This window comes from Gopherus evgoodei, chromosome 17 (assembly GCF_007399415.2).
Source record: "Gopherus evgoodei ecotype Sinaloan lineage chromosome 17, rGopEvg1_v1.p, whole genome shotgun sequence".
Lineage (NCBI taxonomy): Eukaryota > Metazoa > Chordata > Testudines > Testudinidae > Gopherus > Gopherus evgoodei.
This window is the reverse complement of record NC_044338.1, coordinates 18,031,560-18,055,517: the sequence shown is the minus strand read 5'-3', so window position 1 is coordinate 18,055,517 and position 23,958 is coordinate 18,031,560. Positions and strand designations below refer to the sequence as shown.

General features: G+C 44.0%; 1 protein-coding gene across 3 annotated transcripts in view; it reads right to left on the bottom strand.

Moving 5' to 3' along the window:
- Window positions 1-23,958, bottom strand: part of COL26A1 (collagen type XXVI alpha 1 chain) — a 216,864-nt gene that overhangs the window by 39,823 nt on the left and 153,083 nt on the right. For all 3 annotated transcript variants that reach the window (XM_030536947.1, XM_030536949.1, XM_030536948.1), the window contains exon 4: window positions 16,441-16,502. In XM_030536947.1, the coding sequence (XP_030392807.1) occupies window positions 16,441-16,502 (62 nt within the window). The remainder of the gene's footprint in view (window positions 1-16,440; window positions 16,503-23,958) is intronic.

The window sequence follows — 23,958 nt, the reverse complement described above, 5'->3', positions numbered from 1 at the left end:
GAGAGACGATGGGCAATCGAACCTCTCAGGGTCAAGTCTATGAGTGACGAGTTCCAATTACTGCACTCCAGGGACTCTACTGTGTGTCCTGACCCCCAATGGACTTCAGTGTATTGAGATGTTTGCAGGGAGGTGCTGAGCATCATGCAGGATTGGGCCCCACAATGCTCCCAGTGAGCAGCGTTAGTATGAGGGGACAGAGCCTTTCACCTCTCTAGGTCACTTGTATAAACGCAGATCAGGTCAGTAACAACTTGCTGAAGGGAAGCTTGGCAGTCTGCATGAAATGAATTTTGGGGCCTGAGAACTGGCACTGGTTGCAATTTTCAAAATTCTAACAAAATTTTGAAATGTGAAGAGGGGAATTTGGACATTTCCCCTGATTTTCAGCTCAATTTTGGAATTAAAAAAAAAAGGGGGGGGTTGCAGGGGAGGTGAGGAGAACAAAGAATTTTTTAAACTGTGGCAATTTTCCCTCTTTTCTCCACACAGCTCTGCTCAATAGTAAGCCATATTACTCAAAATGCCAGCTGTACCACTTCCAAATAATTAATAAATCTGATGTTTTCTGGGTTTGAACTGTTTGAGCTATTTAGAATGTAGGCTCCTTGGAAAAGGGGACCATATCTCCCTCTGTGCATTACACAGTGCCAAGTACACTGAGATCACTGTAAATACAATATTACTATTTTTCCGCTATGGCGCTATAAACAGAGGCCAAGAGGAGGGCCACAGAGTCAGTGGGAATTCAGAGCACTTAGCATCTGGAAGAATCAGGGCCTAATTTCCCATAAAAACAGAGTGGTGGCAGGGGAGAGCGTATCAGTCCACAAGATAATATCTCCAGCAGAATTCTCTCTTGAAATACCATGTTGAGGCAATGGCTCAGCGCTGACCTGAGAAAAGTCCCGCAAAGCAACGCAAGTGTCCTTCCCTATAGCACCACATTTTCCCCTTGTAAGTCTCCTAACCATGCAGGGTATGTCTACACAGCCCATGACAGCAAGCCTCCCAGACTTGGACTAGCTGGGCTTGCACTGGTGCTCTGAAAATAGCTGCGGAGACAGCGCTTTGAAAAGTTGCGGCCAAAGCCACCCCCGCATCCCGAGGCTTCAGAGCGTCAGCTCCAGCCGGAGCCACAACGTTTCTAAGCACTGTCTATGCAGCTGTATTTAGAGCTCCAGTACTAGCTCTGCCAGCCCACGTTTGTCCACCTGGGTTGGAGAGACATACCCATACTGATTTAGAGCTCAAGAAAATTAAGAGGAGTACTTGACTCAAAACTAGCCTCGAAATCATGAGGAATTTTTGAGCCTTTACGTGCAGCATTGATTTTTACATAATAAAGTCATGGTGTAATGATAAATGAGAGTGATGCTTTTTTTTTTTTTTTTAAACTTACAAAAATTATGAAGTGTATAATTTATTTAGTACAATGCATGGCGGGAGCCAATAATGCGACAAAGCCAGAAGTGACGAATGTTCTGCAGAACGCATTAGTCTGACAAGGGCACAGCAGAGACTGATTAAACTGGGAGCTAGGTTAAGTGCGAAGGAACTGAACTTCTGCTGGCATGAACTAGCAGAACTCCCTCCTTGACTTCATGGTCATTATTCACAGGGCCTGGTGTCTTGCTTTCTGAACATTAGGTTGATGAAGAGGGAGGCAGGAAACCACCCTCAAGAAACGAGGCCACACTGACCCCTAATTTAACTCCAATGTCTGCAGTTATGTTAGCCCTGGGGTGAATTCAGTTCAGTGAGCCTGTTGCACTCTTTTCCTTCCATCCAATTATTTTCTTGTTCCAGTTTTGAAGGAACTATGGTCTCAGTTTAGAACAAACACACTTAAGCACACACAAGTCTCATTGACTTGTGACTTAAGTATGTGCTTAAGTGCTTTCCTGAATCAGCGTTTATCCTAGTACTTCCCTTCTAAAACTGTTGGATAATGTTGCATTATAAAACTGTTTCTGCCTCTCAACGCCAAGGAAGCTTCATTTCAACATTGAGGGAAATGATGCGATCGCTACACAAACTAAATGCTCTGATGCTTGTTAGGGGTGCAATGTTAAAGGAACACATTTCATCAAGGAGAACAACAGTTTTAAGTGGGTATGCAGAACACAGCAAAATGCAGGCCTCTAGGGCCCTGTACCATTGCATTATTAATGGAGCTGATGGAGTTCCAAAGTCGACATCTGGAATAGAACAGTTCCGAGTTGTTTTTGTAGGTGATCATAAAAGCGTGTTACCACATAATCAACACAGAACAGTGGCAATGGAGTCTTTTGCATTAAAATAACATTTTAAATGAGTGCTTTGCTGATAAATGCTGTAAAGGATTTAAAGGTGCGTAGCACAATAATCCAGAACACACTGTTCCACATTGACTGCCTATATTTAACTGTCACTAAGATGTGCACTGTTGTTCTAAGTACATTTTTCAAAACTGGTTTGGGCTCAGAGGACTCAACAGCTTAGAAGTCCCAGGAAGTTGCAAAGTTGGATAGCAAAGACTTGAGCCAGTTGAATGGTATTCATTGAATAACTTGGACAGATTGTATCATTCTCTGAGCAGATTATTTGGTGTAGTAATCTATATAAAAATCTTTCATCCAGCTATAGGGCTGAGCTGGCAGTCGTACAGAATTTGATGGAGAATAGCGTCCTTGCTATAGAATTTTGAAACCAACCCGTGGAATTCTATAGCAAGGATACAGTTCTCTGTTCAGTTCCATAGCTAGGTTTCAAAATCCTAAAGAAAATCAATGACTTAATTCTGTAGATGCCCAGAGTGACTTCTATAGAACCCTATTGGTTTCATGCCTATTAAGTTCCAGAGGACTGTCCCCTCAGGGGACAACATAATTAGTATGATCACAAATAATTTCAGAGATTTCATTACAGTTTTAAAATATGGATTACTTTTCTGAACAATAGTTGATGAGAACTATTGACCCAAGGCAGCTCTGAAGAAAAAGGTTTCTTGCCCTTCAATTATTTGCAATCTCGTTAGCTGTTCTTGGGGGACAGAACCCTGAACTCAGGTTGCAGGCAAACTATGAGATAAAGTCTATCCTTGTTCAGCAAAGCACTTAAGCATATGGTTAACTTTATAACTTCTATAGCAGGGGGATAATTCTCTATTAAATTCTATAGGCTGGTTCAAAAAAAAAAAAAAAAGACTTGCAGAAAGGAAACCATTTACTACAAAAATCAGTGGTATCGCACGGGGGAAGTCAGAACAGAATAAAACCTGGGCTAATGAGATGGTTTGGGTGCTAAACCAGACAAAACTCGATGGAGTAAGAAACTAGCTAGGTTTAGATTGAGACTCTTAACCCCTATGAATCTAAAGCACCACATCTCACATAACTCTGTACAGGGACATTGGAACCATTTGCATAGTGAGGATGCTGAAAGCCAACGAACCAAACTATAAACCCTGCATATGATGGAAACCACTTCAAGCCGGGGGTGCTGCCACAGCCCCAGCACCCCGGTACTGGAGCCATTAAACGACTGCATGTGGAAAGGATCCATAATCCTTCAGATGCCATGCTGAGAGTTCACAGCAGACTGTAAAGTACACAGCAGAGTTCAGAGTGAAATCAGATTTGCCTCAATAAACGTTAAAACACCCAATAAAAATATACCAGAGCTATAATCTTGCTTCCACTTCCCTAGTGACAACATTCTTCTTTGCCCAATTTAGCATCACCTGTCGAGGAAGTAACAGTGCCCAAGCTCTGCCACCGTGAGAAAGCAACATCTGATCTCAACAATGGCTCTGACCTTAGATATCTGCTTGTAGTCAGGTCTGCACTATGACATTTGACACCAGGTAAGTGAGGCTGGGTGGGTCATGTCAGTACCCTCAACGGACATACTGCCTTGTGTCTCTTTATCCTCCATCATTACGAGGAAAGCTACACAACAGAGCCAAAATAAGAACCTGATTCATCTCTTACTTAACATGATGTAGCTCAGGAGTAACTTCATTGAAGTCAATGGGCCTGATTTTCCTCTTACACTAATGTAAATCAGGAGAAATTCCATTGGAATTTCACCCCAGGGATTAGAGTGAATATCTGCACACATGGGCTGAGATAGTCAAAGGATCTGGGTGCCTAACTCCTCTAACTGCCTTCAGAAATTGCTCCCATGGCACCTTTTACCTAAATCAAGCTGGAATGTGTCAGTGGAAATATTCCTCTGCCTTAAAAAAAGTTGTGTATTTATCATTCCCACATAACAGGCTTGCAAAAGGATCCTAGGCAGAGAATTTCCTTTGCAAAAATAAGTTGCATGTTGTGGATGAATAGAAATGGTCAAGGTTATTTTAGATAAATTTAAAATATATATTTGGGGAGGAGGAGGGCAGGGGGATATTTTACAGTGCAAGACTGGTTACAGAAAGTGAATTGCAAAATTTGCCAGACACTTGAGACAGTCTGAGGGTCACAGGCTCAGGGAAAGGATTTCTCATCAAGCCTGATATCTATAAGAAGTGAGGGCTGGGAATTATTAGGCTGTAGGATGAGAGGTTTTTAATTGTCATTCTTAATTATAGCAGTATGTAAAAATGAGAAGTAGGCCAGATCTGAACTTCCCCAAGTGTCCTGATCTGGACGATAAATTCTGCTCATTAGCAAGACTACAGGAGCCAGTTGTGACATTCACACATGACTCTTGATCCAAAGTTTGGGTTGTTCAGAACTGGGTTTTGGTTCAGGCCCTCCCTAGTTAGAATTCGTCATGAAATTGTTCTTTACCTTCCTGGCCATTTGTTTTACATTAACTGAGCTGCAGAAACCTCAGAAGTTCCTGTTTTAAGATTTGTACAAAGATGCTTTCAAACCCCGAACTGATTTTCATTCTTGTGAGTAGCAATCGGCAAGATATTAAACGAACTGCTGACTGGCATGTTGCCTAAAACATTCTTTAAAGTCACGGCATTGTTAGAAATAGAAATGTGGTATCTGGACCCGGACCCGGGCAACAGGAATCTAAGGGATTTACTTAACCACCTCTTCGTGGGGTGGCATACCACGTACATGATGAAATGTTCACAACCACTGTGAGCGACATACAAGACCTGGAATATCCATGGAACATCAGTACTTAATAGCAATAGCACCCAATCTACAGTACCTGTAGGCATCATTGCCATACTACAGAGGAACAGGATTTTCCATTCTAGAGGACTTGTGAGCACTGTTATAGTACTATATGGGGATATTCAATCTCTAGTATTTATGACTACTGCTGTGTTACAGTGGGAGCTAGTTTCATTTTATATCCTTCAAGGGAAGAGGTGAACCCCATAAAACATAACTGTCGTATGCATTTCTTAAATCTATCCCCCCTCGGAACAGGTCAAGAGCACTTTAACATCTGTATTGTAATTGTCATTGTTTTTTTTGTTACTATGGCTCCACATAATTGTACCTAGTAATTAAAAAAAGATTGGGTTATAAAAGCGGAGTGCGATATTATATTCTAAATAAATAGGGTGGATTTCATGTAGCAGAGAAAAAACAACAGTGTATTGGTCTAAAGTCTATACATGTTTAAAAAATTTCCTTTAACCTTTCGCAGACTTCTGGGCAGGGTATCGCCTTACGAGGACTGTTTTCATGCAGAAAATATGCAGATCATTTATCAATCACACAATGAATCAGTCAGACACAGGATTTGTAATGTATCTGTTTGCATTTAAATCACCATGAAACGCCACAGATTTCTTAAAAATAGTGTCAGGAGATAAGAATGGGTTATATCGACTCAGATCAAATATTGCATTTGAACAAGTACCAGAAGATGAGATTAATATCACACGATCCATAACCCTTGGATAGAGTTTGTGAAAAGATATGGGTGTATAGCAGAATAAACAAATGGGACCTTTTTATGTGATAATACAGATGTAAGTTGTCTGCATGCCTTACAAAAAGAATACTGTATTCAGAGGAGGCAATAAGACTGCATAGAGCTGGATTCTGCTCTCACTCCAGTTTTACACCCTCTAGATTTAAGAGATTTAATCAAGATTTACACTGGTGCAGTTGACGGCAGCATTCCGGCTCAATGTTCTTCTAGCTAGTGAAAAGCCTGTACTATGTGTTGGGGTAAAAGAAACCTCACTCCCAAAAGGCTGGTCTGGCACAAATGCAATCTGGTCTCCTACCAATGTAAAGTAGGAGTACCTCCGCTGAGGTAAAATGGTCCCACAATGGTGTAAAACCAGATTAAGTGTGAGTTAAGCCAGGCCTACTGTATCTGTTAGTTTTAGAATTTTCTCCGCTCTCTGCTTCCTTTCACTACCCATTCTGCAATTATACACCTTGCCCCCTTTTTGATTCTCAGGCACCCTGCTTTTTCTCCTCTTGCCTGGATCCTCTCTTTAATCTGCACTAAACAGATCGGGAATACGATACCCGAGCATGAGTCAAACTTTCAAACCTACAACATACATAAAAGGAATACCACCTACCTCGTATATAGTGTTTGTCATCAGTAGAACACAAAGTGCTTTATAAAGGAAGGGAAGTATCATTATCCCCATTTTACAGATGAGAAAATGACTTGCCTAGGGTCATCCAACAGGCCAATGGCAGAGACACGAAATAGAACCCAAGCGTGCTGAGTTCCAATCCAGTGTTCTAATACTCTCAGCCTTACAGCCTTCCATTTGAGTGGGCGAAGAGTTAGCAAAGTGAGGTGGTCACCCATCTCTAGACCATGCACAGTTAAATCAGATCTGAAGTAGGAAGCGAGGAAAGCAACCTAACCTGACATCATTTTACACAACTCTTCCTCTGCATGGTCACAATGCTAAACATGACCATTCTGGACCAGTGTCACTGACAAGGCATTTTGAGAAAATGAGCGAAGTCTACTTCATGCTCTCTCTCACCCTCAGATAGCATCTAACCATTTTGCCTTAATGACTCCATGTTTGTTTCTTGGTTATTTACACCTGGTAACAATCCACACATCCCTCATTACAGAATCAGTGGGATATTTTTGCTACCTCTAACATCAATCCAACATGCGGGGTGAACTGAAGGCATCTCTTACAAAGTGAAAGGTGGTATAAACTTCAATTACTTCTATAGGTTCCACAGACCCACAAAATTTTGCTCTATTGCTGACCCCAAGTCGCTTCACTTATCTGATAAATGGAGCGAGTGGGGAATAAACCATCTTTCTGTACCCTTAATGCTCTGTTGGGCTTTTTTGTGGCATCTCCCCCATTACCTGGACATGCTAAAGAAAGCGGTTGTTTGCTCATGTGACTAGCACATTAGTGGTTATCACAGCCCATCCAAGAAGCATCCACCCAAGTACAAAAAACATTCAAGGCCAGCTTGCTGCACACTAGCTCTTTCACTTGACCTTGGCTCTGTGCATCTTGGCCAGTTACGCAAATTAGAAACAGTAGAGGTCAGGGGCCTCACCCCTTTGGCTCGGTCTCTGAAGCACCGGCCAGTTTGAGACAGCTGATCTTATCCATTCCCATTCCATGAGCTCATGGCAGCCATGCTGTGCTGAAACTCTAACAGGAACCAAAATCAGCAGCTATTCATGAGTGACCTTTACTTGATTTACAGTCATTGTTTCATTTGTTGGCTTTGGTTTGTAACAAATAACCTAATTAATTATCCCAAAGTTTTCAGCACACACACACGAAATAGTCTTTGAGCTATAGCATATACACAGCAATGAAGAAACTTCTAAAGCTGCTTGGAGATCTAGCCATCTTCCATATAAGATTTAAGGCTGTGAACAGCGATTCCTCCTCCAAAGGAGATGTCACCCACCTTGCAAATGCTGCAGTGAGCGATAAGTGATTCCCAAAGAGTTAAGACTTTCCCCATTTGTTCCAGGTAAGTCTGAAAGAGAGGAGTCAGGTCAAAGTGACCTTTTTGCTGCCCAACATGTGTCGTCTCTCCCACATTGGCTCTGGCAACTCCTTCTGCTTTCCAGCTCATGATATTTTCTTGCATAGTTCAGCTGTAAAGCAAAAAATTTCCTACGTTGGTGAGTTTTGCTTTGCCTGGCACCAGGGCCATCCTTAGGCATAGGCAACATAGGCAGCTGTGTAGGGCACCTGAAAATTTGGGGCACCACTGGGTCTTAGTGTCCACCCTTTTGTTTTCCTATCCCTGTTCTGATCCTTCCTGCAGGCTCCCACAGATGGCTGCTCTAGCCTGGTGAGTCTTCCTTGGGAGGGAATCTAGTAGTTAAAAGTGAAAAAACCTCCAGCCTGCCAGACCTATTAGCACAACATTGAAACTGTTAAAGAGACATTCAAGGGGTAATAAAGCCATTTAACAGGCATTTGCCAACCCCAAGGTATATACTGACAGGTTTCAGAGTGGTAGTCCTGTTAGTCTGTATCAGCAAAAACAAGGACGAGTCCTTGTGTCACCTCAAAGACTAACAAATTATTTGGGCATAAGCTTTTGTGGACTAGAACCCATTTCATCAGATGTCCACGAAAGCTTATGCCCAAATAAATTTTTATACTGTCAGTTTCTGACTTTACTGACAAAAACAGTTGTGCATTAATGTAATATTTACACAGAACATGTCAGTCTACAGGACCTTAGTTTAAAATTTCCTTTAAAAATATTTCATTAGTGAGCTGGTGAAGATTATAAAATCACATTTCTAAAAAATGCTTGCATAGAGTTTTAGATGCACAATCATCTTTAGCCTTAAATGCGTGGATCTTCAGACATACAGTTTTTTAAATAAATCCTTCAAAAGACCTCCCTTATCTAAAATACACATTTTAATTACTATAGTTAAAAAAAAAAAGTGCTTCCAAGTCTTCCTGTGTCCCTTCTGTCCATCCCTTCATCACCTCTCCCCCCACTCCCCACTGAAGAGAGCCCTTAAAGGGACAACAGTCCTTCCCTTCCAGATAGCTGGACAAAGAGTTTCCCTTTCTTCACTTCTGACTATCCCACGAACTAGTTTTAAAAGAACCCTCCAGCAAAATCAGTACCTTAGTAAGACAAAATCCTTGTTATACCTAAAATCTTTGGAAACATATTTTTTTAAAGTTTGGTGAAATTTCATAACCATGTCTCTTGTTATGGAGATCACACAAAGTAAATTATTGTTCCCTTTTTCTAAAAGCTATGAACATTGTTATGAACACACTAAACCTCTCTGATTAATTTAAAAGAATGTCTTTGTTTCAGTGAGTTAAACATGTAGTAATCTGGAACGCTGGCTTAAGATTTGAGTACATTTAAAATATAAATTCAGTTTAGAAATACTGATTAAGAAAATGTAAAACAGAGAAGAGCTGCATCATGTATTCCATTATATGTAATGTCGTATTCAGCAGGACAGCTGACTCACCCTTACTATGAAGTTTTTGCAAATAAATCTCTGACAAACTTCAGGGCATATCAAAAAACCTGTGACTGACATTTTTTATTCCCAAATATTAGTGCTTTTAATTAGGTACTTTCTTCATGTCCATTCTGCATGAGGGAGAGGGCATGGAAGTCTCTGCGGGGAACTGTGACTCTCCACCACCATGAGGCAGGCTGGGCATCTCATTATCCTTTGCTGTCAAGTCCCTCCTCCCCCTCCTCCACCAGGCTGTGAGCTTGGACTGCCATCCGGCATAGGGGCACCAGTTTAATAATACTGCGTAGGGCCCCATAAATCCTAAGGACGGCCCTGCCTGGCACTCAGCTGTGCTTCCACTCAGTATGTTTCACATGCTATGCAGGCAGTGAAAAAGCGAGGGAAGAGAAGAAATCAAAGCATCAGAGGGAGCTCCCTAAAGCCGATGCTGGTGAAAGGAGATTTCTGGGGACCCAAGGGAAGTGGGGAAAGATAAAGATGAAATGAGAGATGGGCATGGTGAAGCATGGTGGGAAGTGAAGGAAAGGGAAGGAGGTGTGAGCAGGAGCAGCGCCAGGGTTTCTGATGCCCTAGGGCAGATGGCCATTTCGCTGCCCCCCCCGCGGGTCTGGTAGACCTACCGCAGTCATGCTGGTGGACGGTCCGCTGCTGGAAAGGCTCCGGTGGAGCTGCTGCAGTGATGCCGGCGGGCGGTCCGCTGGTCTAAAGGCTCCGGCGGACCGTCTGTCGGCATGACTGCAGTAGGTCCACCGGACCCGCGTGCCACCCTCCCCGGCAAAATAGACCCCCCCCCCAAATTCTGGCGCCCTAGGCCATTGCCTAGGTCGCCTAAATGGTAGCGCCAGCCCTGGGTGTGAGTGATAGAGGAACTGCTGTCTGCAGTTCCTCCAGGTCCTGTCAGTGGTTCCACATCACCAGTCTACTCCTCTCCATTAGTCACTCGGATCCTCATTGCTCTTCTCTGCCAGGGACACATGGCTAGAGAAGGGAGCCAAACGCTGGCCAGGGGAGCGCTCTCTGTTACACACACACCCCCACCCATCCATCCACCAGACAGAGAAGGGAGCACTAATCATGAGTGAGACAGGCAGACGCAATAAGCAGCTCTCCTACGCTGCAGGCAGAGTCAGGGGTGAGGAAGAGAAGATCTGGGCAGAATGTAGGGGGAAAGCAAAGCAGCAGATAAATTCCAGATCTCAGCCAACTCCAGACAGTCGCCCACCTCCCCAAGCACTGATCTAATCTCCCTTAAGCCTGAGGCTAAAACAGAAGTCTGGCTCCCGTGCCAAGCCACCCAAACCTAAAAGATCATTCAAATCAAGCTAAAAATCTCAGAACAGCCTTTTAAGAGATGTTCTGTTATCTCTGCCTCTGCACTAGCAAAATATACAGCGACACCAGCCTCTTTTGTAGTACTTGGGTGCTTCTGTTTCTGGCCAAAACCAAGTTCAGAGGGACACAAAAATAAACAGTTAACCTCCATTTTTCTGAACCGCAACAGAAGTTCATTTCAGATTCAGCAGGGAATGGAGGTTCAGAAAGGTTTTTACTTCTTTGGATTCAGTTCTGTCATCTCTAAAAGGAAGAACGGGGCCAAGTCCAGGAAGATAACTGGCTGAGCCCTATTCACAGGAGTATAAAAAGCCACCTCATCTTCTGCAAACCCTTTTCAGGAGTACGTAGCAAAACAGACTAGCTCAGACTAAAGCCTGCTGCCAAAAGACTTCTTGCAGTGCTGGGCAAGGGACCTGTTGCAGTGCTGTCCATGTTGACACATAGCATCTCTTGGCTCGTCTCAAGAATAGTTTCTCATCAACTACTTCTTCTATCTAGTGCTGGACTCGATGGGGACCCATCCACTGGCTTCAATGGGCTTTGGATCAGGCCCCTCGTATGCAACCTGATTCTGCTCTCCTAGCAGTGTAAATCTGGAATAACGCCACTGAAACCAATAAAGTTAAACTGGTGTAAAAGCAGCATAGGTAAAAGCAGCATCAGGCCCACGGTAGGTGGATTAGGTGCCAAGTCACCACTCCTGGAGAGTGAACAGAGGCAAAGAGCAAAGGAATAACATTCACAGAGATTAACCAAAATCAGGGGTTATTCCCCATTTCTCGGTCTCCCTTTGCCATTGGGATGGGGTTTCCTTCAGCCATTTTCCTGTTGTGTCACAATGTCGTGATGGAATGTAATATTTTAACACAAGGCCATTGTGTTACATCAATACGTGGCGATGTCACTTCAAGCTGTCATTGTGGTGAAATGGTGAAAAATCTGAAAGAAACCATTCACATAAAATAGTCTCTCCAAACTGTCTCAAGTACCCAGGTTTCCTTTGCTTTCACAATCCAGTAAAATATAACTGAGTTAAGATCTACAGGAGCACTGTGCTGAAAACTCAAGTCTTCCAACCCACGTGAAGAGATGTCACATACAAATGATCATTTTAAAACCATGTAGCTAAAATAGAGAGAGAATCACCACGGTCCTCCTCCAGGCTAGACAAGCCTTGAAAGGCAGAGCTTGCTCAGCATTATAAGGTGTCTGGGACTGCAAAACACTGTAGCACCAAAATACACAAAGATGCAATCTGTGATGCCCAAGATCAACTGAGCTGAGACGAATCAATGCTGCTGAAATGTCACTGACTCCCCCAGCTAGTCAAGGGTTTTGTTCTTTCTGTTTATTCAACAGTCTGTTTAGCTACTTGGAAGGTCACAGCTTTCCTCAAGATTCCAAAACAAGAATGCAGTTCTTTTGGCAGGAAGCTATTATCTATCTACTCTGAACTATCCAAAACTCAGAGCACTAAAGGAAAGGGGAAGGAAGGTGTTGTTCTGATGGCTTTGGTTGGGACTCAGGGCTTGTCTACATCACAAAGTTGCAGCGCTGGTGAGGGGGTTACAGGGCTGCAACTTAGGAGGTGTACACATCTGCAGGGCATCACCAGCGCTGCAACTCCCTGTTTGCAGCGCTGGCCGTACTCCCGTTTTGTCTGGGGTGTAGAGGATCCAGCGCTGGTAATCAAGTGTAGACACTTACCAGCGCTTTTCTTGACCTCCGTGGAATAAGCAGGTATCCCAGCATACCTGAGGAAGCCTCTGGTAATCAAGCAGGTTCCCCGGTTTGCTCTCGCGTTCCCCGAACCCCCAAGCAAGCAGGTCTCCTTCCCTGCGGTTTGCTCTCGCGTTCCCCGAATCCCCGAGCAAGCAGGTCTCCTTCCCTGCGGTTTGCAAGGGGGTTCGGGGAACGCGAGAGCAAACCGCGGTGAAGCTGGTCTCCTTCCCCGGTTTGCTCTCGCGTTCCTCGAACCCCCCTTGAAGCCGCCCAACAGCGCTGCAGTGTGGCCACATCTAACACCACTTGCAGCGCTGGTTGCTGTAAGTGTGGCCACTCTGCAGCGCTGGCCCTATACAGCTGTACTAATACAGCTGTAACAACCAGCGCTGCAAAATTGTAGATGTAGACATACCCTCAGATATTACCAAAATCCTTTGAATACCTTCTAAATGGGACACCATGCTACCCCTTGGCACTGGGCTTCTCATGCATCCACCTCCATGCTAACAATGTCAGACGATCCACAGGGCTAACCATTAGCATGCTGCATACTTTGGCTGAAATCTCAACTCATCTCTCAACTTCAGTTCAGGTCACAGCCTGAAGGCTTCAAGTCCAAGAGTTCTCTAATGGGACAGCATGATAGTTTTGTCCATCTATAGACAAATTACAGCCAAGCTTACAAGGAGTAGAAAGAGACCCTGGCAGCTCCTTCTGTCACTAGTCCTTTCATGCAGTAGGCAAATACAATGTTGCTGCCAGCACTTACTAAACATCTGTGTGCTGAGCTGTTAGTGCTGCTACATGTGAACTCACTGCCACCTTTGTCCACGAAGGCACTGAAAATTTCCTCAGTCTTTAATCCAGTTTCACATCTGCCTATCAACATAGACTCCAATGCAGTTTCACTCTTGGGCAGGGACAGTCAAAGGATCTTAAGGGAGTTAAGCACCCAACTCCTCCTTTGGCAGTCCCAGCCTTGATTTATAGTAGTTTAACTGAGCCCGGCACCCGGCTCATTCAGTCCGTTAGCATAGCACAAACCACCTCTGCTCAGGCACTGCACCTTCCTTACTAATCTAATGGTGATTTCGCTGCAAGGGCCTTAAGTGAGTCCTAGATTTTTATTTTCTGGTGAGTGAGGTATACAAACTCCTGACAGTGCTGGCTGCAATGGATGCAAAAGCCAGATGACGTCAGGGAGCATCTGTCATTTGGTTTCCTTGAGCTTTGGATCACGCCCATTGTGGGTGTTATAAGAGGAAAGATTACTCTCCTCTTTTAACACCTCCTGCTCTTCACTGCCAAGGAACACAGCCTGCCTGTACTTACTGTATCAAAAAAAATATTCAGCTCATCTTTGAATTGAAAACAGAATCTTCCCTTACACCATGACCATTGTTTCCATTTGAGGAATTCAACTCCCTAGAATGTTTCTCTTAGTTTTCTCATGGTGAAATACAATCCCACATGTCTTTGAGGGAGTTCCAGAAAGCGTCACTCATTTCACTTCATGTCGGACACAATTCCCCAATTATCAGCAAATCATGTGTTGTCTGTAAAACCATCCCACAGCCCATCCTCCTCCCCCATCCCCCAGGAGATTCCCTGAATTCCTATGACAGATCACTGATATCTATTAGCTGCACAAGCATTAAGGAGATCCAAGCACTATATCGGACAAACAGGAATGGACTGTCACAGAAGGAACCAAAAATCAAAGGGAATTAACTGACTCTGCTTATGGGAGCTATCTTTATGAAGCTTGGAGGGTACACATTAAAACAATGTAACAATACTGAATTCCAACTGTGAAAGGTTTTCAACAGTGTGTAGTGCATCAAATCCTCCTAACGTTTTGGAAAAGGATAAAAGGAGGAATGCAGATTTGAACAACACATGCACAAATAATTGTACATTAGCACAGTGGATGAAAAATATGGAACACCAAATCAATGCAAAGTAGGTGAAGACCTAACACTGTTGCAGTTACATCAGCAAATATAATGCAAGACTTAGGGCTTGCTACTACCTGGAGTTATTCTGGAACAGCAAGCGCACTTCAAATTCACACACTACCTTAATCTGAATTACCATCAAGTGTTGACAATCCCTAATAGGCAAATCTGCAAACAGAAGCTGCCACTCACTCTTGTGCAGTGAGACACATATGGTGCCTAGACCTTACGAAGGGCCTCCATACCTGAGTAAGAGATGTGTACATTCTAACTGGAAAAGCTCATACACGCCTATTTGCTGCTGTTGAAGCAGCGAAGTGAAAGAGGGATTTGGAGAGATGGGAGCCGCAGAGAAGCAGTAAAAAGAATTGAAAGACTAAAGAGAAGAATGATGGGAGACAATCACAGAAGGACAGCCTCAAAGCTCAGATTGCTGCTCTTTTTCACTGAGTTGGATTGCCTCTGATTTAGATTTTATAACACAGGAAATACACAAGCTGTTCCTCCATCTTGTGTACTGACTGTATGGATGGAGATTCTTCTGTGTGTTTTAATATTGGAGCTCACACTCAGAACCTATTTGCTTTCAGAGGTTTAATTCTCTGCTGATTTACATCCCATTGTTATAGAGCTGAATCCAGTATAAATTTGCCCTCATATTTCTTGAATGCAAACAATAAAACCCTAGGGGTTCAGATGGACACTGTCTCATCAAGAGTAATGAGCCTTTATTTCCACTAAAGCTAGCCATTGTTTACAAATACAGCCGCAGTCCAACTGTGGGTTGAACGTGGACGTTTGCTTTAGGCTTTTTGTCCTTAGGTATCACATACAGTCTGATTACATTGGCTGATCTTCAGTTCTGTTATAGTGGCAAGTGTTATCAGCCTCAGCAGAGATGCTAAACAATGGAAACTGAACTAACCTCCCCATCTGCAGGTATGTCTACACAGCAATTGGGAGGTACAACTGCAGCATGTAGGCATACCCAAACTAGTGCTGGTCAAGCTTCTTGCTGAAAACAGTGCTGCAGCTACGCATAGTTTTAGAGAGCTAGCTCAAGTATGCATACGCATACTGTCCCAATTGCAGTGTAGACATACTGTAAGACGGGGTGGGCAAACTTTTTGGCCTGAGGGCCACATCAGGTTTTGGAAATTGCATGAAGGGCCGATTAGGGGAGTCTGTGCCTCCTCAAACAGCCAGGTATGGCCTGGCTCCCACCCCCTATCCCTCCCCTGATGTCCCCCCCCCCCCGGATCCCTGCCTCATTTATCCCCTCGCCCCGCTCTCTGTCCCCTGACCACCCCCGGAACCCCCACCCCTGATGGCCCCCTGCCACTCCATCCAACCCTTCCTCTCATTCCTAACTGCCCCCCCCCAGGGACCCCTGCCCCATCCAGCCACCCCTTCTCCCTGACCGCCCCTAGAACCCCTGCCCTGACTGCCCACTGCTGCCCCATCCAACCCACCCCTTCCTGACTGCCCCCATTCAACCCCCCTGTTCCCTGCCATCTGACCGCCCCAACCCCTATCCACCACCCCAAACTCCCCTGCCCTCTATCCAACCCCACCCACTCTCTGCCCCCTTACCGCACTGCCTGGCGCACCGGTGGCTGGTGGCACTGCCCGGCTAGAGTTGGGCCACACCGCCACCGCCACCAAGCAGCACAGAGACCAGCTCAGGCCCCGGCTCTGCAGCTGCGCTGCCCCAGGAACTCGCCGCCCACAGCATTGCACCAGCAACGGAGAAAACTGAGGCGAAGGAGGGGCCAAAGGTGAGCCTCCCAGGGCTGGAGCTCAGGGGCTTGGCAGGAGGGTCCCGCGGACTGGATGTGGTCTGCAGGCTGTAGTTTGCCCACCTCTGCTCTAAGAGATGGTCATTACAAAACAGGGTTGCGTGATATGAGTGGGGCAGTTTGGTGAAGTAATGTCTGTGTTGTTTTTGCTCATCTTTTCAGCACCTCTTCCCCAGCACTAAAGTCACTATTTTTTTCCTTTAAAACACGTTCCATATGCTTACCTTGGCTTCCAGAGTGTTTAGCCTCTCAGTCATATCAGTTAGTCTTGTGCAGTTCATGCATTCTAGAAAAGAGAAGGGGTACAAGTGTTTTATTAATTTATTTGAACAGCTTTTAATCTGCAGTCTCCTGTCACTCTGTGTCCATGCAAACATTGATTTCACAAGACTAAGAAATAATGCTTATGGGACAATTATAGACCAAAAAAATTAAATATTAAATGCCACTGCACAAGTTAGTGGCCACAGCCACGCTAAACGTAAATGAAATCTCCCTAAGATCTGAAGCTGCTAAGAGGTTTGCAAGGTTCAAATTAGCTCCTGAGATGTAGAAATAGGCAGACTGTAGATGAGGAGGTCAATGGTGCATGACAAATAGTCATCTGGTTTCACAATGTATTTACATGGCTGGCACCAGTACATAGACTACATATACCACCTGCAGCTATTAAATATCTGCAGCATTGCAGCGTACACTGCTCACATTACAGAAGCTGCTTCTGTTTTGAGAGAGATGATGGTTTTAGGGGCATTCCCCATTTTAAGTACAGGGAATTCCCCTCCACTTGGAAGAAATCCAGCCTCATTTCTAGGATTCCATGAAAAAGTGAGACCACTGTATGTACACACACACACTCATCTGGGCCTATTTCAATGTCCATGAAGCCAGTGGAAATACTCTCATTGCCTTCAGCAGGTGCTGGGTGAGGCACCAGATCTGAAGCAGCCCTAGGTGTCATTCACAAAGCGATTCATCTCTCACTTTACTATACAGGAGCCACTAGATACTTGATGACAGCCACCAGATTTTCTACCGCGTCCTTTCTAAAGAACAAACAGAAACATAAGGGACTGCGAGTGTGGTTTATAATGATTGCCCGATATAAAGAACATCACTTATCTAAACGTGGTGACTGCATTTACCCCTGGTTTTCATTTCAACAATTTCTTTGAATTTGTGGGTTTGGTTTGCTGAGCAATGCTTTCTGTTGAAATGGTGACTATTTTAAGTACTCTACGGCTCTCCTTCCAGCCTCTGGGCAAGCTGGGATCTGGGGCGACTCTGCCCCTAAAGGGTAGGGAATGGGGGCGGTCTGAGCCCCTCTCCCTGATCCTGTGCCCGAGCGGGTGTACTAAATCAAAGAGGGGCAAATGAGAACACCCACTGAGATGAACAAAGCAGTTCACACCTCTCCGAGCTATTGTTTCAGGCTGTATCCACGGGATTCTCTTCTTCAGCTGAGAATGTCTTTGGTCAGTGTTTTATCCTCCGTCACCCACTTTCCCACAGGTTGGCAGCAACTCTGTTTTACATTACAGGCTACCAGAAAGTCTCCCAATCCCTCTGGAGAACAGATTAGATCATTCAGCTTCTACAATGCCACAGTTTTAAAAGGAAAAAAATGAGCTGAGCAACGTGGAATATTATAGATAAGATACAGTAACCGGTTGATTGTTATGAATCAGTTGCTACTCTCATATCCCTCATTCCAAAACAGATACAGAAATAAATCTGGAGTTTTTGGCTCCATTGACATCCACTGGATTATGATTATTATTTATTACATGTATTGTGGTAGCATGGAGAAACCTCAGTTACGGAGCAGAACCCACCAGTGCCAGGTGCTGTATACAACACAGAACAAAAACTGGTCCCTGCTCCAGAGAGCTTACAATCTAAGCAGATGCATCCGGCCCTAACAGCAATGAATCTCCAAACGCACACAAAACATCCTAAGAAGTTCTTCTTCTTTGGTCCATCAGTGCCACTGAAATTCTGCAGAGGGATTTTTTTTTAGAGCTGCTTAAACCCCCCTTGGCCCCTTAATTTCCAATGGGCACCTGCAAACTGAACATCTGACTCCTCAGGCAGATTTGGTTTCAAGAATTTCATTTCAAGTACTGGGCAACATTTTTTTTCCTGGCACATATGTGAATGCCTGAAGTGTGTTATCACAAAATGGAACAGAAGGGGTGAGGCTTGTTTGGTTCGGAACTGTTTGTGGTATGTAAAGCAGGAATGATCTGTGTGTAGATTGGCTACATGCTTTTGATCTTGCTCATCCACCCAGGAAGAAAAGATTGAACAAACCCCTCATTTCACAGAGCCAAAAAGGGTACCAGAAGCATTACAGAACAAATAAAATAAGGGGCCCTGTTCTCCCCTTTCCCTGTCCAAATATATTAACTCCCATTGACTTCAGTGGGACTGACATATACTGTCTGAAATTCACTCCTGTGCAGAGCAGGAGATGGAGGTACCACCTGAGAACTCATCTTGTACATGGGGCTCGTACTGCCCCTCTGCGCATGGTTCAGTTTCACTGGGGAGAATCAGGTCTATAACCTGTGCCAGGAGGAGTTTACAAACTATTGTCCTGATTCTGCAATTAACTATGTTCTTGCTGAGCCCTACACGCTCACGGAGCCTCTCTGACTTCACATTAGCATATCTATTTGCAGGGCATGAGGTTCATTTTCAAACTGACACAAGGAGTGATAATAAATTAAGGATAACGTGGGATGGGGATGAGGAAGCAGAAGAGTCGCAGTAATAAGATCATGCAGGCATTTGGTTATGGTTTGCATCCACCGACGCACCTACCAAAGAAATGTAATGTTAATTAATGAAAACAAGGACAACTCAGAAAGATTTACAGTATAATACATAGTGCTCAAAGAATACGGTGTTATTTGTTAAACTTAATAGTTACTTTACTTTGGCGCAGAGGATCTTGAGTTGTTCTTACAAAAAGGAGCAAGGGAATGTCAGCAACTCTTAGGTCATAGATTGCTGAGAGGGAGCTTGACATGAGTCTGAATCCCCCCTGAACTGTACGAAAGTTCAGAACTATGTGCGAACTTTTTACCTCCAACCCACTTCTCAGGATGCACAAAGCAGCAACCTATGCTGTACAGGAAAATTGTTCTACAAATGCAAAATGGCAAACCCTGGTGTTATAACTTAACAGTGATGTTTGGTTCATCAACCTACAGACAGTGCTTTAAAAAAAATGAAGTGCTAGATTAGGGATTGGCAACCTTGGCCCCCGGCCAACCAGGGTAAGCACCCCGGCGGGCCAGGCCAGTTTGTTTACCTGCCGCGTCCACAGGTTCAGCCGATAGCGGCTCCCACTGGCCGCGGTTCACCACTCCAGGCCAATGGGGGCTGCAGAAAGTGGCAGCCAGCACATCCCTTGGCCCATGCCACTTCCCACAGCCCCCATTGGCCTGAAGCGGCCAACCACAGCCAGTGGAAGACACAATCAGCTGAACCTGTGGACACAGCAGGTAAACAAATCAGCCCGGCCCACCAAGGTGCTTACCCTGGCGGGCCACGCGCCAAAGGTTGTTGATCCCTGGACTAGATAAACACACTCAAAACATACTTAGATTAAACAAAACAACAAGATAGCTTCTAGTACTCTAGTCTAATGTTGAATCTGTTCACTACCAGGGGACTATATCCAGTACTTAGGGTGGGGTAGGGGAGGGGGAAGGGGAGGAATCAAGCAAATACATATTTTCTGTATCCACTTACTATGAAGTTAAATATTGAGAGAGTCTGATCCAAAAAATGGAGCCCATAAGGTCGAGTTTTCTGATCAGGGAGAATGCCTTTTGCATTATTAAAGCCAGCTAGGAGGATCTCACATCATCATTTCACATTCAACACTGAATTCATTGTGGCAAAACTTACATGCTCTCTGAACTGGAATTCCTGAAAAGACTCCTTCCAGGTCTGCATACATTCATCATCTGTTGCAGCGTGGCACCATCGTTTATTTCTTTTGTATTCCTAGTTGGTGCATTAGGTGGGGGGGAGTTTCCAACTGAATTTTGAGTAAGGATTTGTGCTTTCACTCTACGAAACCCAACTTCAAAACACATGGTTGGATTTGTTTTAGAAATATTCCAGGAGGGAGGATAAATAATTGAGATAATGAACATTATACTGTACCAGCATATCACATGACACCCAGTCTGTCTCCATAATGTCTCAACATTATTATCCCACTACCGCTCCTTATGCACCATTCTCTCCCTCTCTCGCCATAGGTGTGCCGTGCAAAATAATGCTACACGACAGAAAGAAATGACATGACATATCAGATGAAGGATAGGATCAGCATTTCTCAAGAAACGGAAATGTAACAGATCACAGAGTCTGTATCCCTGGGGCAAGATATAACTTTGCTGGTTTTGATCTAAAAGATTGCTACACTTCATCCTAGATTAAAAGGGTGTGGGCCAGACCTTCAGCTAGTGTGGACTGGGGTCTCTCTCAATTTCAGTGGAGCTATGCCTTGTGAAGTTATTCCCTCTTTACACACCTCAGACAGCATAAGTATCAGCATAATTATATTTTAAAATATACGAATTTTAACTGTTCAATGCTTCCAACCTCTCAAATCTCAGAGCTCCTCACCTCACTAAAAGCAAACACAGTGGACATGATTCTCCCCTCTCGGTTACGACCAGTTTAAACCCATGCTTTACATGAGTGGAAGTGAGAGGACAGTGAGGCCAGTATTTACAAAAGGGCCACATGTCACCAATAAACCACAATTACGCAAAAAGAAAAACTTCCCAATGTCTCTGCCCACTTTTCGGTCCCTACAGCATAAGCACGTGCAGACAGACAGAGACACAGGACACAGAGAGAATCTAGACTCAAAAATAGAAGGGAAACTAAAGGCCAAGTGCAAATCAGCATAAGTCCTTTGAAGTCGGTGGATCAACGCTCTGGGTTTTGGCCCCGAAGGATGACTCCAAAGCTGATACACATCTAAATCTTACCGTGTTATAGGTAAAACCGCATTGTAGCGAACTTGCTTTGATCCACCAGAGTGCACAGCCCTGCCCCGCCCCAGAGTGCTGCTTTACTGCATTATATCTGAATTTGTGTTATATCGGGTCGTGTTATATTGGGGTAGAGGTGTATTTGGGATATAGAAAGTGGAAAGTCAGAAAATTCCAGAGCCATGGACTCTTAATTTAAAACAAACAAACAGTCTTGAGAGAACAGGAAATAAGAGGATTCTATCTCTCAACAAGCAGCAGCTCCAAAGTTGCAGACCTCAGTTTCCAAAATTTCAGTATGGTCCAGTGCATTGCACACTAGTCAGGGGGACAGCTGATGGAAGGGGGGTGCCAGGAGACCTAGGTGGTTCTCAACCTTTCTCCAGTCTGTTGTAGGGCCCTGGCCAAGTCACTTCCCATCTCTGTGCCTCAGTGTCACCATCTGTAAAATCAGGGTAACAATACTGACCACCCTTCTAAAGTGCTTTAAAACCTGTGGATGGAAAATGCTCTACAAGTGCAAAGTATTCCTGTTCACATAATTAGTCTCTTGGCTTCAGTTGTACTACTTCCTCCTCTCTAGATAATTATACTCACCATGTACACCGTGCTTCTCATAGATCTCACAGTGCTCTTCAAAGGATGGAAGGAATAATTATCCCCAATTTAGAGATGGCAAGCCTGAGCCACTGGAAGGCCCCAGAGTGTCAGTGTGAACAGGTCTGGGAATAGAACCAGGACTCCACTGGCTTTTACTACAGTATGAAATGATTATTAACTGCTTTGATTCAGCCCACAGCTGGTGTGTGATCAGCCTTAATAGTCTTACATTTTCAACAAATACTGCTGTTCTTATTTGGGGCATTGGGATTTATAAAGATGGTAGTAAAAAATAAAATATGAATGCCCATTATTATGAGGATTTCCATTTCCAAATGAAGTGGAAGAAATAATGCTCCTGTTAGTCCACAGGACAAACTCCTTTCTTCAAATATCCAGTAAGAATAGGGAACAGCTCCTGAACATAGTCACACTGGTACAAATCCGGAGGGACTCCAGTCAAGTCACTCAAGTGTGTACACTGGTGCAAAAGAGATTGGAAACTGGAACTCTTCTGGAAGCAGAAGCAACCCTTTTAATATGTGTAAGCCTGAAAGTCTCATTATTAAAATTTGCAGCAGCAAAATGATGTGAGAGGAGAACTTACTCCACTAGAATGGACATACATACATACATACATGTTACCAGGGAGGGAGGGTGAGTGAATGGGGAAGGAGAAATGAAAGAGATCCCCACATCTGCCACAGTCTAGTGGCAAACCGCTAGATTATTCCTTGAAGTAACAATGGTACCTTTGTCATCTCTCTGCTAAACCATAGCTCTTTGGTGAGTTATTGCCTTCTAGTATCACTTCCAGCCTGAAACCTACTAGATCTAAAATGCCAGATTCCCTTAAGACAAACTATTGGGACATAAACCTCCTTAATATAATATGTTTTCCCACTGTCTAGCTGATAGCATTCCCAGTCATGCTTTTTCAGACACAGTCAACAGTTTCAATGGGAATATAAGCATGTATCCCCACCATGCCTGCCTAGGTGGCCTACAACAGGGAGTAGATGAATAAAGGTCCCTTCCTCATCTCCTTTTAATTTGTCTGATTTGACCCTTTCAGCCTGTGTGTGTCCATACACAGTTTCCTTAAGTAGTTCGTGGTCTGGTCCTTCTCAAAAGCTTTCCCCAGGGCTCATGAAGAACAGCAGACCCAGGCTATAAATCATGACCAACCTGGGATGTGTTTTTTCAACACTTTCCCCTTAATGAGAGTCAGATGTTGGCTACATTGACTTTATTAATGATGCTTGTTATTTAATATCAGTCATGTCTCCAGCTCTGTAATGGAGCCTGAGCATGTGAAAGGTGAAGGGCTGACAGCGTTAGTGGATAGGAGTGCTACAGAGCTGGCCTTGTCTGGTTGTCTCAAAAAAAGAAAAAATAATCATCAGCTAAGAGGTCAGAGGAACAGGGGAAGGGACAGTCAGTAGAAAGCCCACTCTAACAAACATAAGACACTCCAAGAGTAAGACAAGAACCTGGTAGATTTCCATGAGGAGCGTTCCGCAAGGATTTCGAAAATTTATTTGGGGGGTTGTTGTTGAATGCAATTTCCTTTTAGTTTGATATTATCAAGACTACACTGCTAAATGCTCTTTATTTTTAAGACACGCTATTAGCTACTTGGCGGTGGGCTAGGTTTACTAATTTTGTGTGTCATAGATTTTCAGCCTTTAGTAAAGCCACACACTAAAGGGACCAAGATGACCAAAGGGTTTTAAAATTTAAAAAAAAAAAAGTCACAGTAGGATAGATTTTCAAAGGCACCTAAATTGCACTGAAAATCAATAGGAGCTAATTACACATATTAATGATGCCTCACAACTTCTCTCCCCATCTAAGTGTCATTATAACTAAGATGTTTTGCAGGTAAGAAAACAGAGGCCCAGAGAAATTAAGGAACAATTCCTGAAGTCCTTAAATTGTTACTCCTCTTTACTCAGGCAAACTCCTATAGGAAGATGGAATAAAACCTGCGTGAGGACATCAGCATTTTGCCTTTACTGATTTGCCCATCACACAAGGAGTCCATGACAAAGGTCAGAATAAGAAACTACAGAGTCTAGAGCCCTTGGCTGCATGGTCGTTTGAAGACAGACACCC